The sequence below is a fragment of the Saccostrea cucullata genome, unplaced genomic scaffold (genome assembly GCF_032062105.1).
Source record: "Saccostrea cucullata isolate Sc308-1 unplaced genomic scaffold, CSIRO_AGI_Scuc_v1 ctg10880, whole genome shotgun sequence".
In the NCBI taxonomy this organism is placed as follows: Eukaryota; Metazoa; Mollusca; class Bivalvia; order Ostreida; family Ostreidae; genus Saccostrea; species Saccostrea cuccullata.
The window spans coordinates 1-18,485 of record NW_026921556.1 but is presented as its reverse complement, the minus strand read 5'-3'; the positions used below and the strand labels follow the sequence as shown (position 1 = coordinate 18,485).

General features: G+C 31.5%; 1 protein-coding gene across 2 annotated transcripts; it reads right to left on the bottom strand.

The window, feature by feature from the left end:
• Positions 1-6,360: 6,360 nt before the first annotated feature.
• Positions 6,361-17,976, bottom strand: LOC134260317 (uncharacterized). Of its 2 annotated transcripts, XM_062742882.1 has the most exons (9): positions 17,772-17,976; positions 17,303-17,375; positions 16,383-16,563; positions 15,994-16,211; positions 15,474-15,713; positions 15,159-15,227; positions 14,413-14,457; positions 8,654-8,797; positions 6,361-6,659 (listed from the first exon to the last, which is right to left on the bottom strand). In XM_062742882.1, the coding sequence occupies exons 1-9, from the start codon at positions 17,784-17,786 to the stop codon at positions 6,439-6,441; spliced, it is 1,206 nt and encodes a 401-aa protein (XP_062598866.1). In that variant the 5' UTR covers positions 17,787-17,976; the 3' UTR covers positions 6,361-6,438. The 2 variants fall into 2 exon arrangements, with proteins under 2 accessions (XP_062598866.1, XP_062598867.1); XM_062742883.1 differs by lacking the exon at positions 14,413-14,457.
• Positions 17,977-18,485: the final 509 nt, after the last annotated feature.

Here is an 18,485-nt window from a genome sequence, read left to right as displayed (position 1 = left end):
ATATTGGCTTTAGGTCTCAATTTATATACATGTACCTCCACCGGTATCTAAATATGAGTGAAACATTCTCCAAGAGAAATTTTAAATTTATCAAACAAAAAAAGTTAATATTTAATTTTGTATCTACATTATATACACGGTATACAGAATCATAATAATCACATAAAATCACTAAAACTCTCTTTTAAATATCAATGCTGAATGGCAACTGAGTTAAATGCTTTTTTGTTAGAGCAAACGTGTTAAAGGATTATTTACCTTTTCCCTCTATAGGTGCGACTGTTTATTCTAAAAAAGACATTTTTTTTTACATTTTGATACATACGAGAGATGGTCAATAAATATTGTCTTCGGTGCTCGGATAGAAACAAAAAAAAACTTTTCAATGGTTTAGTCTAAATGCTTTAACTTGAATATTCTCTTTTAATTAAAATAAATGTTTGTAACATTTTTATCCAATTTTTGATTGTTTTTAGAACACAGTTTTGAGTATGACCCTTCGTATACTGGAATATGGCAAATCCTATGATTTCCTTTCTTCTTTCTGAAAGGTGTTTTTTTTTTCAAGTTTGGAAAATGAAACAAGTCAAAGGGGGAAAGATCTGGCGAATATTGTTGGTGAAACAAATAATAAATTATCTGCTTATCTCAAACTCCTTTATTATTCATGGTGTGTAGGTTTGGACGCTGTCATGAAGAAATTTAATGTAGTGGATTCCTGATTCTGGTTCAATCCTCTCATAAATCTTTTAATTGTTTTTTTTTTTTTGCAAAAACTTGCTTTCTAGACTTCTCCAGAAATTGAAATGCCTCCCCGAATAAGAATTTGAACAACAAGACCACTTATATTTAAGAAAATGATATATAAAACTGTTTTTGTGTTTTTGCAATTCTTTGTTTTTCTCAGATATTGCATGGCTGTTTTTGTCAAGTTCATCTTATTGTAAATTTGACTGAGGGTTTAAAGCAATGGATTCAAGTTTCATTATCTGTTTGATTATATTCTAAAACGCTGACGTTTTCGCTAATGTTTCAAAATATAGGGTGACCATTGAGTGCTGTGCTTTTTACTGTCAAATGTTTCTTTGAAAAAGTGTAAATTATCTACAAAATGATGCCTGTCGAATTTGCTAGGTGTCTTAAAGCCAATCAAACATCATCAGTGATAATTTGTGGAATTTAGGAAAACAGTACATTGGTTGTTTTAAGTCCTTGTCGCCGAGGATTTCTATGTTGTATGTCATAGAGCTCATGACATTATTTATTTAACAACTGCAGCCCTCGTATTTTTATGTCTAACTGTATATCTCACTTATACTAAGAAATCTTGGAAACTCTTTTTATTTCGATTCAAAGGTAATTTTAGGGAAATCTGGGCTAAATAAGACCAAAAAGAGAAAAAGAAAAAAATATTGACCTACCAGGTATATCAAGTACTCTGAAGTTGACATCAAAGAGATGCTTGAGTTTCTGATTGACAATATCTACATATGTGGTTTTTGGAAACGAGGTATTCCAACAGTCTATTTGAATTCCAATGGGTACCAACTTCGCTCCTTTATTAGCAGACATATTTTTGTATTCATATGAAGCAGAATTTGTACAAAATCTTATGCATGAAAGAAGAAAACAATTGCTGTGGTCTTCAGCTCGACATTTAGATATATCGAAGACGAATTATCAATTAACAATGGTAATTTCCATTCCTACGTCGATGCCATATATTCCGGAGAGACTGAGATAAAAGATACCACAGAGTCTAACACATCTGTTTCATACTTGGATATTTTACTTGAAAAAGACATTAATGGTAATCTAACAACCAAGCTATATGGTAGACTTTTCTATCGTCAACTTCCCATACTTATGCAGCAATAAACCTTCATCACCTGCATACGGAGTGTATATATCTCAGTTGATTCGATACGCAAGAGCATGCTCTACATAAGAACAATTTATAAAACGAAGTAAATTATTGACAAGCAATTTGATGAAACGAGAATATCAGCAGTCTCGTTTAAAGTCATCTTTTCGAAAGTTCTATGGTCGATACAATGATCTTGTCAGCAAATACAATTTATCATTGTCAATTACTGACTGACGTTTTTCATATAAATTGTTAGTCCATTATTCATATTTTGAATTGACGACGAATTTTTCCGTTATTTCCCGATCATGACAAGGGACACACGGTGGGTTTGACCGGCCAATAGGGGATGCTCACTCCTCCATGGCACCTGATCCCACCTCTGATATTTCAGAGGTTCGTGTTTGCTCTGCTCCTATTTCGTATTGTTTTACGGACTTTGATATTGAATATTGTTCGTTATTTCCATCTCGTAGTTATGCTAACTTGTTTCATGCAAATTGTAAGGAGTTTTTTTTTAATCTTCCTTTTGAATTTCTAGGATCCGTAATCTAACCTTGTTCACAGAATTGTATTGTTTGTACCGGTAGTTTATTTTATTGGATAAATCACTATTTGTTATCTTTAATGGGCACTCTTAAGGATAAAATTGAGCCGCTTGAGGAAAGGGAGAGAAAATAATTCATACGAGTATTTGTTTCAGCAAAAAAATCTAATCTTAGCTTGATAATTCATGACAGAAATTTGTTCAAGGTCAGATTAAATATCTACTAATATGCACTAAAACATGAGTAAACATGAGTACAACTGGGCTAAGGGGAAAAATGCACCAGGAAAGATTTTAGATAGAGAAGATTCTGACATTGATTTTTAATCATAAAATTGGGTGAAAGTCACTGTACATTTTCTATCCATGGGAATCCAACGGGTGAAGATTAAAACCGATTGAACCTAGTGACGGACATGAACTGACTGATCATAAAAATTATCCCATCCAAAAAGTCCTATAGAGTAGCTTAATATTGTAGTTACAAAATCAGCTTGAAAAATTTCCTGAAAAATAGCAAACTGTTTAGCATAGCAATGCAATGTGTACCAAAGTACACATATTATTGTTGATTAATGTACCTTCTTAAATTTTCAAACAATTGATTGTTTTAAGGGCATTTGTTCATTTAAGTGTTTGGATGAAGATGAAAAGAATTCCTTGCATATACATGTACAATCGTCCGATTTTCTTGAAAAATAAAAATAACTTTCTATTGTGATATTTATACAACATACAAACATAATACTTCAAAAGCCAATAGATGATCTTATTAAAACCCACTAATATTCTAGGTAAAGACATGATACCAGATGAGAGAACAGTAAATGTGGGGCAAAGGTCAATAAACGAGGTGCTAGGGAAGGTCGTTTATGTCGGAAAGAGTGGGAAGGTGGGAATAGTCTACACCTGACAGGAAGGCCGTGTAATGGATACGTAGGTACAAACATATGTATGCATATTAACTTGTTAGAAATACATTTCAATCAGTCACTTCCGATACAGTTTACACAAAGTTCATTTCTATGTCGGAATAGATAAATTTTAATCATTTTTTCTTAGATTTTTTAAAATAAAGAATGAAAGTTTAAAATACTATACACAGCGAACGTCTATATTATAATGTCTCATTGTGTTATGAATTGAGTAGAATATGTTCAGCAGTATTAATTTTTGTACAGCAAATCAAAGAAATAACTTTCGGAGAACTTTCAGTTTTATAATCGGAAGTTTAGCGAATGAAGTTTAAAGTCTCAGATATTACTTGGCTCAACAAATAAGAATCAAATCCAATCCTCCCAACTACGAAACCAACCGACACTCTAGATACCCCTTGGCTACCGTGACAGTTGACCGGATTATTTTGAAACGTGCGGGGTTGACACTTGACAGCCAACCAGAATTGCCGCAATTGTAACAAGCCAACTAGAATTGTCGTAATTAGTGTAAGAAACCAACCAGAATCGTTATGCGTGTAAAAAACCAACCAGAATCATGGAAAGTGTAAGCACCCAAGGAGAATAATAATAAGTGTACTAATTTAAGGAGCCAACAAGAATCATCACAATATGTTTTTCTAAACATATTACATTAAGTGAGCGGGGGTGAAGGAAGACATTGATTTGCAGGTATTTCCAAATGCTACATTATGTATCAGATAAATATTATTCTTCTGACTGAGTAATCTTTAATGAAAAGGTAGAATGTCAATGAAAAAAGGCGCCAAAAAAAAAAAACAAACAAACAAACTAGAATTTGAGATGAACAACGTACAACCGAGCGAAAGTTGAGAAAATATTATATTATTATAAGTTAGCTATGTACTGAAATATATTTATTATCTACCACCCACTCTTCCTAGTATATACAAAACTCAGCTAGATCCATCACAACATAGACTGGATAAGATTTTGAGAAGAGAACAAAGAGAAAGAACCCAGTTCACAAAACTTATCATGTTTCATAATGTTTTAGGTAATCACTTCCATGTACACACCTTGTCTTTATATAAGCCTTCCTACCACTCAATAAACTTTATAAAAATATTTGCTTTTGCCTGTTTCATAAAAATTATAGAAATGAATAATTAAGAACTTGTGTGAACGATTTGATGTTGATATTAAGGTGTTGAGGCGATTTTAGTTTTATTTCCAAAACATTTGCAAATGAATTTTCAGGACAAATGATACAAATAATTGTTTCCTTTGAAGGAGACTTAATATCATCACACAGGCTTAGAAAAGTGGATAATTCTTTAGTTGTTTTCTCCTAAGTCTTGGAAAGGAAAATAGACTTGCAAAATACTAGTTAATTCTTCAATAAAATTAAAAATATGGACAAATCACAATCAGTAAAGGTTTACAGATTAACACAAATTTCAGAATGTGTTAGCTTCGTGCTAACAGGGTAATATAAACTTTACAAAAACATACCAAACCATGTAAATTTTATGAGGAAACGCTAAATGGTGAAAAATCAGAAAAATCACATAGGCTGTCTTAATCAAAGTACTGATGGGAGTTGATTATTAAATTAATTAATTTGATGTATGATTGATTGATTGTATATTGTTAAACCTCCCTCTGGAGAATTTTTGCCGGTGGATGGCTTCATTTTTTAACCTATATTCGGCACCCATTGAGCAGAGAGGGATCTTTTTCGAGCCAGCAACTACTGCGACCCGGAACCTTAGTTTATACGGTCTCATCCGAAGGACCGGTCTCCAAGTCCTTCGGTGGGATTCAAACCCGAATTTGATGTATGTAACCTTGCCCACTTTTCATATTATAATTATATCAATGCTTCTTGAATGAGGTATGTGAGAAGCAAACGCATAAGAGGATTTCGTGATCCTACAGAGTCAAAGCAGTATGGTTTGTTCTACGGTAAATCATTTTTTATTCACAAGAACTTTATTTTTGGGTAACTAAGCGAGACAGCGTGAACGCAAAAATTTCTTTATCGCATATATATAAGTACTCTTTGCAATTTTAAAGAACAATAACCACAATTCGTGAAAATTTTTTGTCGTGCTAATTAATAGTTACATGAAATGACTATCTCGCGAATTTAAGGTGTAGCGAAAATTTAGTGATCTACAGTAATTTGAAAACAAAAGGCCCAGGGGCCACATCGCTCACCTGAGTACATCTGCCAAGAAAAAGCACAAATCAGATCAGAGTTGAAAAGTTCACTAAGGGTCGGGTATACATTCTGTGCCAAGTTTGCGGGCATATTCTCATAAGAAGCAGAGTACATGTATATTCGAAAAACTTCTACACGAAACGAAGATCTTTATCCACAACATTCAATTAATTCAACATTAAAATACATAGACACCGTTGTTTTCCTATTTACAATAATCATTTTCATTTTTACCTTGAATTGATGTATCACTCTGAACTCAAAATACAGAAATATCCCAGTCCAACACATCAGTTTCATATTTCGATAGTTACTTGTAGACTTTAACTTCTCTATCCTCATTTTCCGTTATTTTTGACGCAATATACCATGTTACCTTCATAACTATTGAGGTTATGTCTCCAAGTTGATTGAATTTAGGAATAACTGCCTTATTTTTGATTTCATGATGTGATCAATCGCTTGGCTTGCGTGATGATTTGCATAAAACGCCTTCGGCGTTTATGCATAAAAATTTTTGACAGTTATTCTGACAGTTATTCCTTATATTTACAGGCTCTTCATTCCGCCAATCCACGTGCTACAAGCCCGCCTCTCGTCTATTTGTCCCGCCCTGCATGTTTTTTTTTAACCGCGCCTATCAATGAACCAGTGCATTAATTGATGAGGAAATAAAGTACATTAGCTATTTGTAATTTAATCACGTACAAAGACATTAGAAATTCAAATATTAAGAAATATCTTTGAAACAAGGAAAGTTATCGACAAATAAGTTTATGAAATAAGAATATGGACAGTCATGTTAAAAGTCAATGTTTCGTAAGTTCTTTAGATGACAATGATCTACTTGACCAGCAAATACAATCAATCATTAAGTCGACTAATGATAAACGTTTTCAATACAAATTTTCCGCACTGACTTGTCAGTCCGATCGTGACCGGTTGACAGGGGATTCTTTACTCCATCATGGCATCTGATCCCACCTCTGTTGTTCGTGTTTGCTCTCTTTATTCCAATGGACATTTGAACTTGACTATTTGTACGGTTGATACGGTAACCTTCGAAGGGCCGGTCTCCACATCCTGGAAGTTGACTCGAACCTGCACCATAAGGATCAATTTCTTATATTGAAGAATATCTAAAGAAACAATATAACCACTACGCCATGCAGGCGTAAAGAAAATGTTAAAAAACGAGCAGTAATCAAGGTCAAAAACCTATTGAAACAATACAAAAGTAGAGCACAGTCTACAAGAAACTATAATTTTAAAACATCATAGGTGGAAGCAGGTGCAGGTGGGAGCAGATGCCATAAGTGGAGAAAGCATTCCCTGTTGACTGATCACACCAAAGACCTGTGAATCTTGTGATGTTAATTACGTTAGAATAAATGGACAAATCGGAAAAGTTAAAAAAAAAAACGCTTAATTTTTTTTTTAAATTACAAAACCCATAGTTTTGCATGATACAATGCTGTCTTATGATTAGTATATTTTAAATTTTAATGGAAAATAGATGTAATTGCTTAGTTGTCTACGAAATCATTTGACTACATTTATAAATATATTGTAGTCTTATAATTCAATACTGCTGTGATCTATCTTTTATGAATGAAAAATTACATAAACAAAATTATTACATATTTAAAGGAAAAAGAATATGTACCTGCTTTATAAATCCTGACTGCATTTTTTAACTAAGTTATTAGACAAAATGAATTTTTGAATGATTGTTAAAATATTTTAAAAACGCAACGTTTCAAACAAAGGACTCCAAACAATGCATCAAAAGCCGGATATTAACTGCAAAATGCATGCATCCAATTGGATTTTGTTAAGACAGTAGGTTAGGATTTTCATACAAATGCTCACCTCAATCTCTTGTTTATTATAAGAAAATACATACATAAATGTAAGTGCGATAAATTAAGATAATGAAATTTTAATGTTATCGGCTTTGTAAAATCTGCTATATATTTGCATCCATGTCTTTGTTTGATTGTGTGAATATGGATGATTCTTCCATGCATTCCCAAGGCAAACTCCTTTTTTGAGTATTTCTATATAATACTAAATAATAAAGTCTTATTTTTTCCGAAAAAGGAAGTGTGAAAGATTTTTAAGTGTCAGTGACAAATATAGGTTGTCTTAGAATCTCGTAAGCATTGGTGTCTTTGTCTTTAAGAAATATAAAAGTGGTAAAGAAAATAAATTGTATTGTGTAAAATAGTTTTTTTAATGCAGTGAAACCTGTCTAATCCGACATGCTCTGAGACAAATTTCGTGTCGGAATAGACAGTGTGTCGGATTACACAGTGTAAATAAACATGGAAAACAGTAAAACGGGAACGAAATTAAACGTCGGTATTCACAGTGTGTCAGGTTACACAGGTGTCGGATTACGCAGTATTCATTGTACATATATTAAGGATTTCCATCCCTAATAGGATCAAATTCTCTACCCTTAAATGTCCGTCAAGTACATAATACTTTGATATTTTATTAAAGCATTTTATAGTGAGAAAGGATTGCTCGCAAGAAAGTTAAAAAAAATCATTAATTAAGCAGAAGTTGATTAACAAGGATTGCATTGAAGTCTGTGGGGAAAAGCGGTTTATTTTAAAAGAAAAATTCAAATAAATTGAATATCAGTAAATACTGCGCTGGAAAGATGCATTGAAACATGAAAAATAGAATGACAATTGAAAACATTTTTTTACCGGCTTAATTTTTTTTGATTGAAAAGGCCAGATAACTCTTACCAAAATTAAAGGTTAAAAATAAGAGCACATCCAACTATACATACTAGTAGTAATAAATGATAAGTATGTCTAAATAAACTGAGTATGCAATGCCTACACATCTGTTATGTATTCAATTTTTATTGAATTTGTTCCTATTAGGGATTGAATACCTTAAACTGCAAATCACACATTCACACGATCATATTGGATTCATTTGCACTTCATGTATTGTTCTTCAAAAAAAATGTTATTTATTAATGTTGAGAACTCGATTATTTTGAATCCCCTTGATAAAATTGAGGCAGTCGAGAAGGATGAAAAAGCTGCCCACTGCACCAATTACAAACGCACCTACGATCCCGATATTCCTTGAAGAGCGTCTCTCATCCGGGGCACTTGTCAAGGTGCGGATATATTGTCTTGTTTCTTTTCGATTGATCGTCAGATTCTTCTGAATGTTGTTGATTTTCTCTTGAATATCCTTCTCGGTCACCTCTGTCAACAAATATGAATGAATATTTAATAAGTCCAGCGTCCAAAAACATAAAAATATAATTGCAATTTAATTTAGGTCTTTAAACGAAAGAAAACAACTTTCATTTAGGGTTAATCTGACTAAGAGAGATGAAGAACTGCGAACGGTAGCATTAATTGTTTTCCCGCATACCCCCAAGTCAATTTTCAAAAGTTAACAGCTGTCACATACAGGCAAGCAATAAGATATACTAAATGAGCTAGGACATTGGGGACTGACAAGGTTTACAGTGAAACAAAAAACTTTCAACTAAATGAGCACTGAAAGCATATGAACCCCAAGCCAGGGTTAGAAAATCTTCTCTTTAGGTAATCTTGCCTGCATTTGATGAAAAACAAATGATATTCCTCTCAAGAAAACATGGGGGAAGACTTGTGAAAAATTAATTTTAATATGAATTTGAATTTGAAATTCTCCAAGCGTACATATTCAAACGGTTTTTGATATTTTTACAGATATTTATATTGATTTTCATAAAATATTACTTATTTTGGGAAAACAAAGAGAGATAACTCTATACTTTTGTAAAAAATTGTGTTTTTCACTACAGAAATCAACGGAAAACAGAAATTCTTTTTAAAACATTTCCCCCCTCCCCGTGAAACAAAGATTCCTTTTTACAGGTAACACGGACTGTCATTTTACAAATTTAAATCGAAACTTTTTTTGTGTTTCGGGGGGGGGGGGGGGTATGTTAAAAGATAAATATGACAAAATTTTTCACCAATTTAAAACCGATTTACAACTAAAATATTGTATCTTATTTATTAACATGTACATGTGTTTAATTTATTTGCGTATAACATAAGAAAAAAATATAAGTAACAGTTAGTCATATCCAAGACTTTTTTTTTCAAGATATGGTTATGCTTGAAAGTCCGATTTAAATGGAAAAATATCGTCTACTCCTTTTTATCAAGAGCTGGAATTAGGAATGATTAACTATTGAGCGCTGATATTTATATGATTCATCAGTTACCAATGAACTGTTCTTTGTATTAAACAAAGATTGTATGGGCATATTATCATAAATATTGAATTAAGTAGGTGCAAAATGTAGGCGGGAATTGAGAGTTAACGTTCGTAGTTCTCATTTTAAGAGAAAAGTAACTATGGATCTTCGGTATGAAGAGCATTTCCCTTATATAAAAAGCTATAAAACCGCTTTATTATTTATAATGGCATATTTAAACTTCAGGGTTTCCATAATTTTATCCATATTTAAAATTCGATAAAATGTTTACCCAAATAAAAATGTTCCTCATACCATCAAATAATTAATAATGAATGTTTAAATTAAAAATTAAAGTGACATGTCAGCATTTATATAGTCTCAAGAGTATTTATACAAGTTAGAACTTCGAATTTCATTACAAAAGGATAGCTCGCTGAATTCTTTATGCTGCCCATGATACGCTATAAAACCCAATTTTTAGAAAACATTGATTGGCAAGCTGTGGATAAGCAACTGCTAATAAACAAGTAATTGCATAAAACGATAACGGTTGACGTACAATTAACCTGACAAATTGTAAAATCTCGACCATCTTTAATCTGAATCTAATGATTTTTACACATTAATAAGAGACTTCGAGTATATGATTATCTTGGTTCGTCTGTATGTCAAATTGTATTCATTCTCAAACTCCTCTTTAATTTTGAGCAAAGAATAATTTATCTTTTAGGGATAGTATGATAGTTCGTGTTGCAAAAACCATTGCTGATGTAAGACCCAATTTGTACTAGAAAGTTTTTTTGTTTATTTACTAGAAAGGGTGGGAGTATATTAATACCCATTCTCTGTAACCACTGAAACTTTTGTGGCACGCATAGTCACAGATTTTTTTCAAATTTGGCTGGAAAGTACCACCTCATAAACTTCTTCAAAAGATATAGTTAGGTCATATGAATGTTGAGTAGTTACCATGGAAACGGTGTCTAAAGTTGATTTTTTCCTGAAAAAATGCAATATTTTGGAAAGTTTTTTTAATGAAATGCGGCTACTTAAATTCATGTTACTCACAGAAATAAGAAATATAACATCTTATTTTAAAAGGCATGTTAAAACCTTGTTGGTATTCTCTCTATAATCTTTGATTCAAATAGCAGACATTATCTCCCTTTGATAATTGTGAGCTCTTCAGTGAGAAAGATAAAACAATCATTGTACAAAAATGACTGGAAGTTGTTTACATATTGTAAGCATACAGCTTTTTATATTTAATGTGCATACACATTTTAGCCTCTGTTTACTTCCTACATGCAAAAGAATAATTTATATGTGAGATATGGTGAAATGTACTAAACTACATAGTGCAGGAAATCAGCTCTGTACATAAGCATTAGCCTCAAGGTCTAAGGAGTTTCAAAACGTGATTCGTGATAAACTTGAAATATCAGAATTACTAGTATTATGAATTTGTTTTTTAAAAAGAATTACTGCCCTTACAGAAATTTCTGATAAGTGACTTATAAGTGATTTATTCTTTTACTTATAAGTTGTTTATTATGGACTTACACGTCACTGGTACATTTAACTTATAAATGACTAATATGTTAATAATTAGGATTTTATATGCAAATGAGCTGCTGGAATTATAAGTGACTTATAAGCCCGTATTAGCCACTTATGCTTTATGCAAGTACAGTCACTTATAAGTAACTATAAGTGACTTATAAGTCAAGCATTAAGCCTTCATACTTTATCAAGTATGAGTCATCTATAAGTCACTAATAAGTGAAGTACAACACTACCTGTACGATCTTAATTTAGAACAGAACTTCCAATCATGCAGAGGATGCATGATATGTTCAAAGCTTTTTTTTTTACATATACATATGTATCTGCACTTTAGATGAAATAATCAAGCTAAAATTTTATGTAAAAATCCCTTTCTGATATGACATTTCTTTGATGATGCAAACTTTACATATTAATTCAGTTTACAAACAAGAATGATGGACAAAAAGGCAACAAGATTTAATGACCTGAGGCTTCTTCAAATTTTTGAAATCTGACAGCAACTGAGTCAGTTGATTAAAAATTTCAGGCAAAGGAAGTCAAAATAGAGAGATTATGTAAATAGAACCTACTTGTTGTACCTGATGTGAAGGCATACTCAAAATAAATCTGAAATCTCCAACAACATCCTTTCACAGACAGAAACTTAGTTTCAAATTCTTGTTGCTCATCTCTGCAGAGACAAACTTTCTGATTGGTTACCTTGAATACCCATAATGCTCCATGAGAGAAGTCTACTATAGGGAAAAAATTCTAAGTCCACACTTATGCTTGCTCATACAATACTTATCTTCACTTATAAGTGAGGTATATGTGAACTATTCACTGCTATGTAGCTCATCTTTACTTATAAGTGAAGTATTAACGAAATCCGTTCCTCACTTATTCTGTAAAACGAGAAAATTTGGCGCATACGTATTTTAGCGCAAACGCAAGTGGGAATGCATTTGTATTTGACTTTTTGGTTACTAGTATTCAAGCACGGAAATACAATATCACTCCCGTATATTATTACTATATAAGTAAACATTCGTCAAATTTACCGTGGTGTTGCAATCACATGGACGTAGCACAAACTGTCACTTGAAAAGTTCGAATTGTTAAATATGGTTTAAAAATGTACATTTAGGAGCAAGGAATTAGTTTACTAAAACAACAAAAGAGTGTCTTTACATGCTCATAGCACAATTCTCTACGTACAGGAAGTCTTGCACTCAATAATATTCTTAATTGCCTACCTTTATATCAATAGAACCTGAAAACCGTACTTATAAGCATTTTCCCATTATGCATCAAGCTAAAGGGAGAATGTAATACCAGTTTCAATAAAATACATTTAATATAATACGGGATAGAGGTCAGGATACAACATTTACAATACCAGTATTCCGAATACCCGAGTATAAATGCATTATTAAAAAGCTAATTCAAAGAATATGTGTCCCCTGCTTAAGGAGATAAGAACTTGTGTAGATTAAGAGGAGTGAGGAGGGTGTCGGAGGGTAGTGGGGGTAGGGGATGGGACACTTAAAGAGGGGCGGGCGGGACCATAGGGAGTTATGATATAAAAAAGCTTACCTAAATGCTTTTTGAGATATCGCTCGGAAATGAAAGGTTTACATATAAACAATGTTTTTTACCTTGACCTTTTGACCTAGAAATAAATAGGGGTCTTTTTACGCCAAAGCGAGTTGTGGTATAAACTCAAATTGAAAAAGATCGTAGGTTTCTTAAGATATACCACGATAATAAAATGTTAAAACAGACGGGGGGGGGGTATTTTTATAGACAAAAAACGAAAATAAATGCCTAATTTCTCCCAATTTCAAAGTGATTTACAGTGTATTTTAATAATATATATATATATATATATATATATATATATATATATATATATATATATATATATATATATATTATATATATATATATATATATGTTTTACTTAATTGCGTAAAAAATGAGAAAAAATATACGGAACATTTAATTATATCCAAGATTTTTTCAAAATATGGTGATGCTTGAAAGTCCGATTTCAATGGAAAATATCATCGACTCCCCCACCCCTCCCCCTTATTTCAAGAGTTGGAATAAGGGATAATGTACTATTTAGTACTGGTATTAAAATAATGAATCAAATACCATTGAACTGTTTTTTGTATTAAACAAAGATTTTATTGCTAAATTGCCATTAATATTGAATAAAATGGTCGCAAAATGTAGGCGGGAATTGAGAGTTAGCGTGCGTAGTTCTTCATATACCATTATGACCTTGAGCTTTGACCTTCTGTCAATATGGGCACACATTCATATGATGCTAGATATTGTCGACCAGAACTGTAATTTTGTTTATTCATTTGTTGTTTGAAACACAAGTACGATGTTTAAGTTATGACACAGAAAAAAGTTCGTTTTGTTTCCTTAAATTTCCATCTAAATCTGCCCTTTTTACCTAGACCTTTGACCATTAGTCATAAAAATTGATTTTTTTTCTCTTTGTTTTTGCTATTTTTTACCAAATATTGAAATTTGTTTTTAATCCATTTTATAATACTCAGGTAATTATGTGGAAACTGAATGTATATACATATGATCCTCGTCTGGAATTTTAAAAAATAGCATAAGTTTGTATCCATGGTAACATGAAAACTAAAGATGAATACCAAGTGATTCTTTGTAGTTTATATTAGAACTATATATGGACTTTCAAACCGATGCATTCATTTTTCCCCAACTGTCCGCAAAAATTTATACCAGGCTTTTCAAAAAATTTTATCAAAATTTAGCGATTTTTAGGCCATGAAAATTGCATGTTGGTTACCATGGTAACCATGGACCATAGCAACCATTTTATTATGAATTTTAGTTTCATACATCAATATAAGAATGTGTGCCAAGTTTCATAAAAATCCAAGACCATGCGTGCCACACTCCCTATATAAGAGTTTAAATGCTTACAGAGAATGGCTATTAATTTTTCAAATTACGAAGATTGTCAGTCACAAGGCAGTAAGCTATTTATTTTTAAAAATAAAAACAAATTATGAACCTAACCTTCATTTATTTTATGGCCATTCCACACAGTAAAGGTAGGTTTTGCTATAGACAATTGATTCCAGAAAAATGAAATCAGCTTCTCGGTAAGTATTTTATTTTTTCAATGTCATCAAAGTCTTTCACGTTAAAAGTTGCAATATATTCCCGTCGATACATGTACTTCTTATACTATATACCCGTAGGTAAAAAAATCAAAATAATGCAGAATTTATATCAGTTTTTTTAAGCTGAAATGAATTTTAAAAGAGATGTCTTGGACATTCATTAGGTGGAAATTCGGCCAGGCATTCCTTCTTTATATTTCTTTAAGCAATTAAAATCTGACATGGATATCATTTTGATACCGATGAAAGAGCTTCTTTGTAAAAGGCATCTTCTTATCATCAATTGTTTTAAAGACTTAAAAAACTTTTTACTTTAATTAAAAACTATTGAACGTACAAGAAGTTTCTAAACTCTGCTTATTGGGTTTATATTGTTAAGGTTTACTGTTCATCTTTTTTCATTAATAAATTAAAAAAAAATATTTCATTGTAAACAAACAGTAAATGCATGCAATATTTATTGGAAAAATCTTTTAATGACGTGAACACAGTATTTTATTATTATTTTGTCTTCTATCCAGGAATTAAAGACATAAAAAGGTTTCATTTCATTCATAATAAGTTCATTTTATAATTAGTTCATCTATATAAAAATATCGTAGAAATATTTTTTTAAATATGCATATACAGGTTACATACCTGGACACCAGCTAGAGAGCGGATTTGTCTTTGATGTTGGATAGCTAGAACTGCTGTACAGGAAGAAACCTAAAATATTGAAATAAGATATGGTGGGCTCACTCAGGAAGTATAATTATAGAAATTTATATAACTTACGAATGATTTTCAAACTCTTTTAAATATTGAATTGACATTTCCTTTTTGGCTTACTGAAAATTATCTCGACATTTCGGCCATAGACTAATATCTCTAGTATGCTGATACCAGGATATATGAAATATGGGATTTCAATGTTAAAATAATAATAATCCAGAAATGCATGACAATACGTACTTTTGTGTCTAAGTTTTGACGGAGGATGTCGTCCAATGGAACAGTGTTGTTCTTTGGTATACTCGTACAATGTACAATTATGAATGTTTATGAATGTATAACAACTCTTTTCCTCCATACAAAATGATTCACACTCTCTTGAGGTTTTCTTGGGATAATAAGATTGTTTAAAGCACAATTTAAATGGAATTTGATTTTTAATTGCCGATGTTGTTGAGTTTATCATACATTCTCCGGGATCTATAAAATGTAAATATATTCATATAAGTTATAAAATATATCAAGTCGTAAAAAAACAGAATAGAATAAATATTAGTTGTGCAGTGTTTATAGGATTGTATTTTTTTTTCATTCAAAAGCGCTATAAATGTTAAAAAAAAAACACGTATCCCCAAAGGTAAAATGATACCAGCAATCTTTAGTGGGGTAACTACATTTTTAGTTTGTATTTCTAAAAATTAGATTAATAAAAAATATATTACAACGTTAGCCAATAAAATATTATAAATCTGAAAGTTACCTTCATCGTTGTTTACGCATATAAACATTTTTGCTGTAGAACAGTTTCCGGTAACAAGGGTTCCATTGAGTCGACTGTAGTAAAGACAAAACATATCACCCAGACCTACTCCTGTTATCTCAACCGGAACTTGGGAATCAAGGTGATTACAATTTTCTAACATACTTTCATTGTTAGAAGACCTCAAAAAAGCTCCAATCCACACTTCTGCCGAGATTCTTAAAATAAAAGATGTCAGAACTTGTTTATTTAATTTTAACAACTAATAGAATCATAATTTTATTTCAATGTTGATGTCATTTTATGAAAGTCTTAGATAACACATATGACTAAAATTAGTTATATTATTTCTAAAATTATCTTTAATGCTTATTGACGATCAAAGATACCTCAAGCTGGAATGTTTTTCAAGCAAATTATCAACCTCTTCCAGTACTAGGTCTAAAAAGTACATCTCACTCAGTGATGTAATTTGTGCTAGTGTCCTGTTTCTTGAAGCACAAACACTATATGCGGTGTGCCATGACGCTTCTGGTAGATGGACAGTGTATCTACATTTTGGATCCCTGTCTTCAAATGAAACAATGGTATGGGATCAACGAATAGTATTCAAGCTCATACGTCCATTCCAACAATAGAATCAAAGAAAGAGCGAGATGTTGGAGAAGGAGAACTACAGCGTCAGAAATTCGAATAAGTGTTTCTTGTTTCATCACCTTGCTTGTCAGACAGCTTAGTCGTAGAGCACACTCTTGCCCATCGAATCAACTGGAGTTAAACCCCATGTGCAGATGATAAGGATATGTTAACTTTGCTACATAACTTACATAACTTAAGGGAAGTTTATTTTTAAAATGTATCGTAAAGCTTTGTAGTAAAATGACCATTTACATCTTTATTTAGTAAATTTTTTTATATTTTAAACAAATGTGTCAGACTCTGGCAAGCTCACTTGGCTAGGAGATATAATTATCTAGTCGATATGCGGTTTTAAGTATTCATTATTGATCCATAATACGTTGTCAATAAATGTATATATAATAATTTTTATTTATAAATGTTTCTGGGATCGACAACTGTTTGTTATCTTTTTTTTTACCTTTCAATCTGTAGAATTATGATGATATGAAATGTAATTAGATTTGTATTTTTCCCCATAAAAAGTAATGTTTTCCTCTTTATATGTGAAGTGCATACCCCTGCTCTCAACTTTCAATAAGTACGATTATTATTCAGAAAACCTCTCTTCTAATTACAAAATCCATAATCTTACCAACACGCATGCGTCTGTAAGACTAAAGTTACTTACCTTGTAATGAACATAATATGTATGGACCAAATGTAATTGACATGATCCATGCCGTAAACAAATACTTCATCATCTGAAATGTGTTGAAAAAATTGTCATTTGTAAATATGCACCTTGGTTTACAGCTTTACACTTTCCTTACGAATATTTTATTGTTTTTATATATTGTATGTGGTACAAACAGATTCATGCATGTTTATTCTTCATTTTTAACAATGCACAAAAGAAAATTATTATCGGGTTGCTCTTGTTTGATTTAACTTTGTTCATTTTTTTAGGAAATAGCACATAGAACAAAAGTTGACAAATGAAACATGACAACATGAAATCTAGACAGATTATAAAAATACAACAAAATTACGTAGGTTCTCAAGATAATATCATTGTATTATAAAAGAGAGATAATTTTTTTTTAAAAAATCGTCTAAATTTATGAATAATTATTTAGAAATCCTGTATAGCCATTTACCTGACGATGACCCATGAGATCCTTAAAGGCTTATTTCCAATGGGGTTCTCAAAGACTGTAATTGGCTTAGCACTAGTGTTAAGATTTAAACAAAAAAAAAAAATGAATACAATGACTAAATAAGACAAAATATGTATTATTAGATACTTGCATATTTAGATACCATTATGGCACCTGATCCCACCTCTGATGTGTCGGAGGTCCGTTTTTGTCTGCTTCCATTTTGTATTGTTTTATAGACTTTTGATCTTAAATACTGTTCTTCATCTCTATATGTTTTATTCTTATGATATAGTAAAATATTTCAGACATTGACTTCAATTCGAATAAAAGGTGTTTTTTTCTTTTTGACATTGCAAATCACTACTACAATATTTCAGTGTGCAGTGAAAACATAAAGGGTGTAATTTGGAAATATGAGAAGTTGTTAAATGTACAACCAGACAGTGTTTTAGAAGAAACATAATGAACTCGAAAAAATGAAGTCATAAAAAATAATTTATTGAACATGTGAAAGCACTGCTTGTTTAAAAAGTTGTCTCATGCCAACAGATCCATATTTTAAGTACATTGTCATGTTTATTTCGTTTTTTGTATCTTAGAAAGCATTTTTTCACCATTCACTTCACCTACTAGTAACTCAGATTAAATGATGTTTGATGCATAGATTGTAGTACGCTTTAGGGTCATTTCTTTTCATAATTGTTTACAGTT